Source organism: Olea europaea, unplaced genomic scaffold (assembly GCF_002742605.1).
Source record: "Olea europaea var. sylvestris unplaced genomic scaffold, O_europaea_v1 scaffold1276, whole genome shotgun sequence".
Lineage (NCBI taxonomy): Eukaryota > Viridiplantae > Streptophyta > Magnoliopsida > Lamiales > Oleaceae > Olea > Olea europaea.
In genome coordinates this window covers 1-11193 of record NW_019230213.1, presented here as the reverse complement: position 1 = coordinate 11193, position 11193 = coordinate 1, and the positions used below count along the sequence as shown (strand labels likewise).

At 33.3% G+C, this 11193-nt stretch overlaps 1 protein-coding gene and 1 non-coding gene across 6 annotated transcripts; one reads left to right on the top strand and one right to left on the bottom strand.

The window, feature by feature from the left end:
- Positions 1–207: 207 nt before the first annotated feature.
- On the top strand, positions 208–297 carry TRNAY-GUA. Its single transcript is given in 2 exon segments — positions 208–244; positions 262–297. It is a non-coding gene; the product is annotated as a tRNA-Tyr (tRNA).
- A 232-nt stretch (positions 298–529) lies between these two features.
- LOC111374679 (peptidyl-tRNA hydrolase 2, mitochondrial-like) lies at positions 530–5887 on the bottom strand. Of its 5 annotated transcripts, none has more exons than XR_002699175.1 (8): positions 5572–5762; positions 5253–5491; positions 5067–5125; positions 4128–4179; positions 3964–4033; positions 2430–2499; positions 995–1021; positions 530–804 (listed from the first exon to the last, which is right to left on the bottom strand). XR_002699175.1 is itself a non-coding variant. In XM_022997385.1 (8 exons), the coding sequence occupies exons 1-8, from the start codon at positions 5855–5857 to the stop codon at positions 755–757; spliced, it is 606 nt and encodes a 201-aa protein (XP_022853153.1). In that variant the 5' UTR covers positions 5858–5887; the 3' UTR covers positions 530–754. The 5 variants fall into 5 exon arrangements, 4 of the variants coding, with proteins under 4 accessions (XP_022853153.1, XP_022853154.1, XP_022853155.1 ...); XM_022997385.1 differs by lacking the exon at positions 5572–5762 and adding an exon at positions 5822–5887 and having other exon boundaries at positions 4128–4187; positions 5253–5486; XM_022997386.1 differs by having other exon boundaries at positions 4128–4187.
- Positions 5888–11193: the final 5306 nt, after the last annotated feature.

The following is an 11193-nucleotide window of genomic DNA, read 5'->3' as shown; positions in this document are numbered from 1 at the left end:
TTAGGGCACTTCTTCCCAAGTCGAAAGACGATTGAGTCAGTTGATGAAGACATGGAGTCGGCGGTGGCGTTGAAATGAGGGGATCGAGAAGGGCCGGCCGCCCTACCTAAACCAATCATCATATGGGTCCCTAGCCCCCATTGCTGGAAATGCGCTGAACAGGCAGAGCACTTGTCAAGTATATAAATTGTCGTTAAACGACATAATCCGACCTTAGCTCAGTTGGCAGAGCGGAGGACTGTAGTTGGTTTATGGCAGCTTATCCTTAGGTCGCTGGTTCGAATCCGGCAGGTCGGATTGTTTTGTTTTAAATATTTCTCTTTAGCTCGAAGTTATAATTTTGTGCAACCAATTCCTAACGATTTTAGTTTCAAAAATTGAAATTTTTGCAAATTTATTCCTTAAAAGTATTCATTTACCTTATTTTCACATCATTTATCAATTTGTTAATAAAGCATGTGCTATAGGTCAAATGCAAAAATGTAGAATGCAAGAAAAATAAAACTTTTTGGTAACATTGAAGCGATCATGCACAACAATCTTAGCTATTATAAAAGACGGAAATGTTGATTCAATCGACTTGAGATCACTGTTGAAAGCAAAAGTTGTCACTTAAAATAATGATTTAAAAGTGATCAATTATATGTCCGGCCAAAGACTGAAGGCAAAAAGCTCAGATCATAAAGTATTTGAAATCTCTTCAATGGAGCTGATAACCTTCCACCGCTTAGGCCAAAGAATAGCAAAACTTCCACTATAAAAGCTTCAATCCACCAGTCAAATTGTCAACCATATCTGCGGGTCCTGCATAAGAATGGAATAAACAAACAAATGATTTGGTGACTTGCATACTAGGAGGTAGTAGAAAAGGACTTCTGGGTCTGAAAAGAGCAGAAATCGCCTATAATTCGTAGTTACATTTGTTGACTGTTGTCGATGTTCAGTACAATGTTTTGACGTCATGTATAGGCAGGCATTAAAATAAGAAACTTACCTAAAACTGCCATCACTGTTCTTGAATCTGGAAAAGAGGAATCAAGGAAATAAATTGTCACTCGGTAAAGAAAATAATCTAGAATAGAAATTTCGTGATGATCTAATATAATTGCTTTAGGAAGTTCATTTAATCACCAGATGAGAGTTAAGAAAAAATATACGACTGCGTGATGAAATACAAATCCTAAAAATGTAAAAGCAGCCCAGGTAAAGGGGGGGTAAACACACACGTCCTAGGGTGCAATAGGTTTTTAGAACTGTCAAATAAGTACACAGAGCCACTGGACAACAAATTACTTTTTGATTTCGCAGCATGTAAATTTTACATTAAACATGGCATTGACATAACCAAAAGTACATATTAGCATTATGCAACAAAAATGAGCCACAAATTCACAAATATTATATTTTTTATTTGACAAGTAAGGATAACAGGCTCCTTTTGTTACCTTGAATATGATGACAGTTAGTTTATGTGGCAAATGCAAGAGATATATAGCAAAAGTAATCCCTTTACTCCAACTCTTGGATGCATAAAACCGTTAAGCTTTAGCGAAGCCCAACAAGTGACAATTGGTCTGGTATGAAAAGACAAACAAATATCAAGTTTAATTTCAATTCTTCATCCTTTCTCGCTATTTCTCTTTATTGCTTGCACATATTAGCAATAGATTCTACCCCGAGCTTTGTATGCCAATGTACAAAGAACCACTTTCATCTTTTCTTACTGCAACATTGGCCAAAATCCACTGCCATCCACTCTCTCGTGTTTAAAATGTTTTAAACCAGATAAAAAGGAATTTCTTTTGAAATGATATGCCCATAGGAGTTCGATAATAATGAATATTCTTTAGAAATAATATGCCTATGGTAAATTTGACCACACATTAAGTGAGATATTTCCGACTACATCCACCAGCTTATATAATTCCGATGATAGAGAATCTTCATTAGAAATACTACACTTATGGTGAATTTGATCCTCCACAAACTGAGTTTTCCAACTATGTCCACTTCGCCATAACCCCACGGAGAGCATTGCTCTTGCGGAGCGGAATAAATTCTGCTTGCAGGTGTTTAACATTATGTTTCTCCCATTTGATTAAACATAGCCATACCAATTGCAATAAAAAACAGTATTGATTGGTCTGTAAGAATAAATTAACACAAGAATACAAATGATGAAATTGGGGAACTAGTGGCTCACAAGTCCAGCTTTCACTCCATTAATTTATTTTTATTTGCTTCTTTTTCATTAAGTGAAGGCTGTAAGGGTGTTTACATAATTACATTCATGATGTTCATGGTCACGTTTTTGCAGAGATATATGGTTACCAAATAAATTTCATCAGTTTTATGAAATGGAAATAACAGCAACATGTAAATTAATGTAAAACCAAGTCACAACAAACATAAATAACTTTAAAACTCACTTGGAGCAAGCTGTGTTCTCCCAGCATCAATAGTAATATGTGTTTGTAAATTCAGTGAGTTTGCCTTTGCCTGTACAAATAAGAAGAAATTATAATACAGCTAAATTAATAGAATATGGTTCATGCATGATAAACTTCTATGCTGTAGCAAAGCACAAAAGATAAGCCCGAAATATATTTTGACGGCCTTATAATAAGTTTCTGTTTGTGAGATCAAGGTATATTCCAAGACAATGCTATTCCATAACCTTGTGGCACTAGATACCTCTATCCATTCACCCTTGAATCTTGGGAGGTGACCTCAACTGGTAAGTCCTACGACATGCAGGGGGGCTAAGCCAAATCATGCCTAAAATGAGTTTAAAATATCAAATCAAAACAAATCCATCCCCTTCTGGACGAAGTGCATCAGCAGTCGGGCAACAGTCTAATGACAGACAATTTCCAACAAGTCAAAGGATTCCTTGATAATTCAGTTTATTAGCCTTTCACTTCAAATTGCACAAAAATTAGCAAGTCGAGGCATCATCAAATGATACAAGTCATGGATAACAATTTACAGTGCATTATTATGTCATTATCAACATCCCTTTGTTCAACATCTTGAGCTCCTCAGAGAACCTGATATCTTACACCAATTAAATCCTAACCCTTTTCAGCTTGCTAAGATTACAATTTTTTCTCATAAATTGGGGCAAAAACCAGGTACACAAGCAATAATTTGTACTCAATTAAAATGCTTAGGAACTACAGAGTTTATCTAGTCTATGCATCTCAAGTATAGAAGAATATTTGGTAAGTTTCTTCAAGTCTTTCTCAAAAGTGTCGTGTGCTATTATTCAATATATTAAGCCCTGTTTGTCATCCTTTAAAGATTTAAAATGTTTGTTACAGTACCATTCTTCACCACAAATTCACACAATAAAATATTTTACACACAAACCAACACGATTTTCTTACTTTTTAACCACACATTCTCCAAAAAAATATTATTCAATAACTCATTATTTTCAAATAAATTCCATCAAACATGCTATAAATGGCATGAGTATCACGTTACGCCATGTCAAGTACACAAACACACGATTTATCTGATAAACTACTATGAGAATTTCAAGTTGAAGCTAGTTGAAGCAGGCGGAAGTATAAAATAAGAGACAAACACAAAAAAGATCGCGGAAACACGTTCATTCCCAAAGAATACCAAGAATTTAAGAATCAATTATTTGTTGATTCGCCACAAAATACCGAATAACTGAACTTGATCAACAAACTTGTTGATTTACAATTGAAGATTGTACCGAAACAATCGGAAAATTCCAATAGTCTTTTCATTTAATTTGTAAAACAACTAAGGTCTTGCAAAGGTTTAAATAGCAGGAAAAATATGAAAAGCCTAAGATGCAAAATGATTAAAGAACCACTAACCAAGGACATTAATTAAAGTTCACTAAACAGATAAAATAAATAAAAAATAAAAAAATAATAAAGCCTAGTTGGCGTCCAACTCCATCACTAGTCCTATGGCTCTTACCTGCAAAACAAGCATATCATCTTCGCTTTCAATTTTCACGACAACCTTGACCTGCCCACACATCTCCCACCTGCATGGAAACAGATAAAATGAACTTAGTCGATAAATATTACACGTCAACTCACGGTACCAATAAATTAAATTGTGTCTTAGGTAAAGAATACCTGTTTAAAGATTTCGGTGCTCGATTTACAAGTTTCTTGTAAAGACCCAAAGCTGCATGACTATCAATCATCAAAAATTGATTCACTTGAAGTCAGAACAAGTAAATTTATTTACTGAAGAACTTGTAAATTGGAGCCTACCAGCTACGTGTATTATTTAATTGGAATAGTTAAACCAAAACTACGACTCATAAATTACTGCAATTGTAGCATACAAAACTATGACTTCAAGGAACAGAATTAAAGAGTAGACCCAATTAGAAAAGTGCATCAAACTTTTCAACAATAAAATATTTAGTTTTTCCTCCCATTAAAGAATATAATAGAGTCAACAAACAATGCAACCCGCATGAGATAAAATGCATGCATTTATGATGGGGACTCTAAACAGAATGGGCTTTCAAATTTTTCAACTTTAAATTTCTTTGAGACTTTGCAGTATCAGTGTCAGAGAGCAAAAAATGAAGCAGCATCAAAGCAAGTTTTATTCGTTTTTCTTCTTTTGGGAGATAGAATTAATGGATAACTCATATATGCAAGAGTCGAGCAAACTGAAGCCCGCACTTTTATTGGAAAGAGTTCAATTGAAACCGTCTGTTAGCCTGCAGCTCAACCTTATCCTTTCAAAGCAAACCAAGGTTTCATTGGCTATCAAAGTAAGTGTTAAGTTTCAGATACACTCAACCAGTCTTCAGTGAAGAGTAAGACTTTATGCGGTAGTTTTGTTTCACTCGCATGTTGAACTTGATTTTTGCTATTCCCACTTCGAGTCCTCAACTACAGAATTCCAAGTGAATGAAAACATTGACGCCACTAAGAAAGTATTGAATTACAATAAACAATAAACCGCATGAGCAAACATTATCAGCTAATGAACAGAAAGTATTGAATACAAAAGGTACCATTTCCGGCTGAGACTATGATCAAGTTGACAGTTACCTGCATTGTGCAGCAATCTTCCCTTTCCCCATCTTTAAGTCATTTCTTACGACCAAAACCTGTTTATAATTATCCAAGAAATAAGCTAACTTATCATCACAATAATTTACTCAAAGCTTGTTTTTCACATCTCGTACAAGCATGCCAACATCTGCACACAAAGGGAGAGGAGAAAAGACATTTTACCATTTTAAAATCTTCAAGGATTTCAGCTAGTTTTTCGATCTCGAGGGGGAGTTTATCACGGTTCTTTGATTTAATGTCATCAACTGTTTCAGCGCCTTTAGCTACTCGGGGCAGGAAAATGATACGGGCAGAATGCCGGGCTCCGATGAAGTACCCCAGAGCAAGGCAGCTAGCCCCAATTAACAAGGCACTGAACCAGGTCATGTCTATCATATCAAACCGCAAAGAATCAATCTGCACTGGATTTAAAAATTAATACACAGTCAGTTAGGGATTATACCTATTGAACACAATTATTACACAAAGTTTAACTAGATACCAGTAAACCCAGTAATTAATTGACGGAGCAGAAACTGCAAAAGCAGAGTAATAGATCGACCGGAAGACGAGGATCAAACCGCGACGGCGTCAGTATAACGACGTCTGCTTCTTAGGGAGGGCCTGCGGCGACCACAGGGGCGAATGAGAACCGAAAGAAGTGCGAATTTCAGTTTACGGTTTCCACATTCTGGTAAACCCAGTAATTAATTGACGGAGCAGAAACTGCAAAAGCAGAGTAATAGATCGACCGGAAGACGAGGATCAAACCGCGACGGTTTCCACATTCTGATTAGTCGAGTGGCAAAAAGAATTGAGTCTAGTACAAAATTGGTTGAAAAAGTTATTTATAAAATAGCATCTATATCAATAATTTTAAATATACGTTTTTAAATTAGTTATACTATACTTACAAATGTGGATTATAAAGTTAATTGACAAAATAACATTAATTGATAAAATAACATTCACACCAATTATTTCAATAAAAGATTTTTAAATCATTTTAAATCAATGGCTTGGATTTTGGTAATATACTTTGTAATCCAACTTTGTACGAGTCGACACTTATTTTGTACAACTAGATTAATTGATAGGAATTTAGTTTAGGCTTCTGGTGAATTTTTATTTTTTTTTTTGCTATCGACACTTATTTTGTCAACCATTTTTGTCAACTTATTTTGTACAACTGGATTAAATAAAAAGAATTTAGTTTAGACCTCTGGTGAAATTTTATTTTATATTTTAAAAAGTCCTTTCATTCTTTATCATTCCTCTCCTGCTTTTAACTTTTTTATTATTACTAGTCACTATCATGTGCGTTACACGAATTTTGTATTTATCGTATTTTCATTAACGTATAAATTTTAGTTTTTTGAAAAGTTTTTGAAATAATATCTAGAAATATTTTTATGATATAAGAAAATAATTACAAATTATTTTTACAATTGCAACGGTATTGTGTTTTCTAAAAAAAACTATGATTGTATATTTCATGCTTGAATAAGAAATATACAAACTATTTTGCATGTATTTTTTGATAGTGTTGATATGATTAAGTGAAAATTATATTTCCAATTCAAAATTGGAAAATTAAAGATTGAACACAATGTTATAAATCGATTGCATATTCATATGCGTTTATGTTTTGTGTTTCATATATTTTAATATTTATTTTATACTTAGGTCGAAAAGATAAACATCTGAATTTTTTCTGACATTCAATTTGGTAAGTGAATGTACGGTGTTCTGCATTCTCGGTATTTGTAAGTGCAAAAATTGGTATATACGGTAAGTTGCAAATATGACACGTAGCATATATACGGTAAGCTACAAATATGTTAGGCAGTATATACGGTAAGCTGTAAATACAGTAAGTTGCCTGTAAATACGATAAGTAGGCGGCAAACGATGCTAACCGTATTTACGCATACCTTATTTGCAGTTTACTGTATTTGCAGCAATCCGTATTTATAGCTTACCGTAGTTGCAGCATATCGTATTACAGCATACCGTATTTGCATTATACCGTATTTGCAGCATACTGTATTTACAACATATCATATATGCAGCATACCGTATTTGCAACATACCATATTTTTATCATACCGTATTTTTAGCATACCGTATTTGCAACATACCGTATTTACAGCATACCATATTTACATCATACCGTATTTACTGCACATATTGTCTTTAATACGACAGATATTGGTTTTTGTAATTCAATATTGTTTCCTTTTTCATAATTGTATTTTCGGGAATTTAAAAAAAAAAGTGGTTATGAAATTGCTAATTTTTAAATGTGTTTTTTTGTTGAAAATAAAATTGATTTTTTTATACTATTTGTAAAAAAAAAAAATTGTAATTTTATTAGTATAATAAGAAGATTTATTATGATTATTTAAAAAAAAAATTTAATATCACACAATAAATCCATACTTTAACCTGGTGATTGCAAAAGTCTTTTGTGTGTCAATAATGCATCTCCCATTCGAAGTTTCATTTTAAAAGGTCTTAAAGCTCAATATTAAGAAGAATTGGTGCTCTTTTTTGTAAGTCATTAAAAGAGTTATAAGGGTTTTGATTGCATTATAAGTCAATCAATATAGTGAAATGGTATTGCTCGTGACAAAAAATTTGGTAACAAAGGACGTAAATCATTGATTTGGATCGAACCTTCATAATTATATCGTTTGTACACTCTCTTCTCTTTACTTATCATTATTTTATTTACGCTTATTATTTGATTAATCTCTTTGTTCTTAACTTGCACGATAAAAGATTAATTTCAGAAAAGTTTCAAAAACCAATTGACCCCTTCTTAATTAGTCATTCTTGTACTATCATTATTGTGGGCATTTGGGACATGTGAAGTCTTCATGGATAGAGACCAATCCTATGGAATTTATAAGGCTTGCAATTTCTTTGATTGGACCCACACGGCACCGAATGACGGGTACAAGATAGTAGTAAATGGGTTGATATGATTGAAGAATAGACTTAAAGAAGAAAACCATAAAATTTTCTATGAAAATGTACAAGTTCGCTTTTAGTGCCGTTTTCCCATATTTTGTTATTAGGTCATTCCTTCGAATTTGGTTATTGTAATCTTAGCATGAAGTCTTGGAAGATGTAATCGAAGCAGTGTATGTGTCTATATAATTGAATAAAATTGTAGTGAATCACGTTGTTTTGGAATTTTGACTCCGGATTGGTATTTTTTAATGTTTGTTGGGTAAAATTGTGGATCATGTTAATGGATTTTTGCAAGACTTTCCAGCATTGTACATCAAGCAAATGAATTAAACTCAATAAAAACTTATCTTCGCAAGATGGTAAATATATTAATATTGCTAATATGTCATTACACAAAAAATTGATATAAGCCTACCCCAAAACTTATAAAGTACTTATTCTATACATAACATAAACGTGTTACATAAATGTAAATTCATTCATTTCAAAATAAAGAAGCTATAAGTAATATCCTCCTTTGTTTGCATGTAAGCTATATCCAGATTTTAGCTTCGACGAAGCCATCTTCACATGTAGCCTAGAATAAACGTTAGATATCCTTAGTTGCGAAAATGTAACAACTTCTATCTCTTGAAAACTATCCACCATTTCCTCCGATATTTCTACTCGTGGTTCGTCATTTTTTCTCCAAATGGTCTGTAGCTGGTGCTGGCTAGTCGATGGATGATTCCCTCTTCTTGCAGAAAACTTCCCCTACAACGTTGAACAACAAATATGAAAAAAAAGTAATAACATAATAGATATTCAATCATGTACTTGAAGCTGTGAACTTATACTTGCGCTTTGTACTCTTGTTGGTTGAGAATTCACTTCCACCAATGTTGCATCAAACTAATTTTAAAATACAAAATAGGAAAATTTTAGTTGTCAGAAATTTATTAGTATCAATTTTAGGGTACTTACATCCAATGTAACAGGTGGCGTGGAATGATGTTGTTTGTTGTTTCCTCTCACATCACAAACATCATACGTCATGTTCATATGACCCTTTTTCCTTACATAAGACCGCCTTGTGGGTGCATTATAACTTCCCCCCATTTATCTCCTAAATTGACTCTTCGGAGTGTCAGGAGTTCAAGTCTCCAACTCTCCGCACTGTGTGGAAGGTTTCTTCCAACTCTCCGCACAGTGCGAAGAGTTCACGTGAACTCTCCAAACTATGCGGAGAGTTTAAGTCTTGAACTCCGGACAGTCTGGGTCGGACTGTGCAGAGAGTTAAAGTGAACTCTCCGCACTGTCCAGAGAGTTTCTTTGTCCGCAGAGTTCACTTGATCTCTTGAACTATGCAGATGAGTTTTTTTCCCCCCTATGGTTTTCTAACTTACAGAGATTCAATATCACCAGAAGGCATTCATAAACAACTTAATTTAAAAACTTCATAAAATTAGGAAATCAAAGAGAAATCTAACTTTTAGGATTCAATGACCACTTAATAGATTCTACCAAAAATCTCATATTTCTACTTAAAAAAAAGAAGGTAAAATAAAAAAAATGATAAAAGAAAAAATACTACAATGTGTGCGGAGTGTGGGCGCTCCATCACATTGTGCGACGTACAATCTATACATACTGTGCTGAATGTCTGCACTCATTGTGCGGACGGAGGGCGAAGTGTCTGCACATTACTCCCCGTGGAGAGTTGTTTTGCATGATTAAGCAAAAAAAAAAAAAGGAGTCCTCACTTGTGCTATTTGTGCGGAGTCTCCACACAAGTGCGAACTCCGTACAGTGCAGAGTCTTTACACAAATTGTGCGGAGACTCCACACAGCATAACTTTTTTTTCATTGAAATTATTAAATTAGTAAATTAGACGAAGTTAAAAATAGGTAAATCCATTTTTTTACTAATTTTTTGAGAAATTTGTTTTTTTTTTCCTTTTTAGTATATTTTTTATTAGCTTAATAATTATTATTGTTAAAGCATTTTATATAAATAAATTAAATATAATTGTATATAAAAAAAATGGAAATGTACTGATCAAGTAATGATATCGGTTGAAAAAAATAAAAAAAATCACTCTCCGCACAATCCAAACATTTCGGAGAGGTGTTTTTTTCCTTCAATGACGACGATATCTTAACTATAACATATTGTTTTACCAAAAGATAGATGAAAAACTAAAACAAATACAATCACAAAAAACATATAGTGCAGAGAGATGACAATTGCCAACTCTCTGCACCATGGCAAAAGTCTCCGCACAATGCGGAGAGATTTTTTTTTTTGGTAATTTTTTTCTTTTTTCTCTGTGCTTTCCCTACTTTTCTTTATATGTTTACGCAATATCTATTTNAGAGATTTTTTTTTTTGGTAATTTTTTTCTTTTTTCTCTGTGCTTTCCCTACTTTTCTTTATATGTTTACGCAATATCTATTTTTCCTTACTTCTTTACGCCATTTATCTTTCTTCTCTCCTACAACCCCATTTAAGACCCCAAAAGATGAGAGATGACAACGTGAATTTTTGTCATAAAACCACAACTTAAAGTTCATTTCTAGGAAAAGAAGGTTTCCTAAATTTCATTGCCATACTCCAATCAATAATTTATAACTACAATAACATGATGATATCCAAAACCTCTATTTCAATTATCAATTTTTTATAAAAGAAGACATGAAATAAATAAATGAATGGAGAATATAATCATTTACCACTGGTGAATGCACGAGTAGTGAACAATTCTAGCAATCAATAATTCAACGGATGCTTCTGGAAGCAGTAAATCGCAGAAGGAATGCCGACCCAAATCGCAGAAGGATGAAAAAAGACGATATAGTCGTTGTTTGATTATCTCGATGGTTTTTTTCGCCTCCATCAAGTCAGAAAAAGAGCATATGAATGGTCGTAGGAGTGAAAAAATAGAAACGGTATGGTATTAGCCGAAAATAATAAAAAAAGGTACAAAAAATGACTTTATTTTCTTCTCTTGTACAGTATTTTCGGATTAATTTACTTTCCATCTACAGTAACATCTTGTTCCCCTTTTTATAAGAAGTTAGAAAATATCAATTTTAATAAGTGAAATAATTATTTTACTTTCTATATTAGTATTTCAATAGTAAAGTATCTTTCAGTGTATGGTAC

What these genes read in the sequence shown, in the direction of transcription:
- LOC111374679 (XM_022997385.1), bottom strand. Translation starts at nt 5,857, where the DNA reads ATGTGGAAACCGTCGCGGTTTGATCCTCGTCTTCCG. An exon ending in GGTTTGATCCTCGTCTTCCG is followed by an intron (nt 5,487 to 5,821) that starts GTCGATCTATTA and finishes AATCCAGTGCAG; the next exon opens with ATTGATTCTTTGCGGTTTGA. An exon ending in GCACCGAAATCTTTAAACAG is followed by an intron (nt 4,034 to 4,127) that starts GTATTCTTTACC and finishes GTTTCCATGCAG; the next exon opens with GTGGGAGATGTGTGGGCAGG.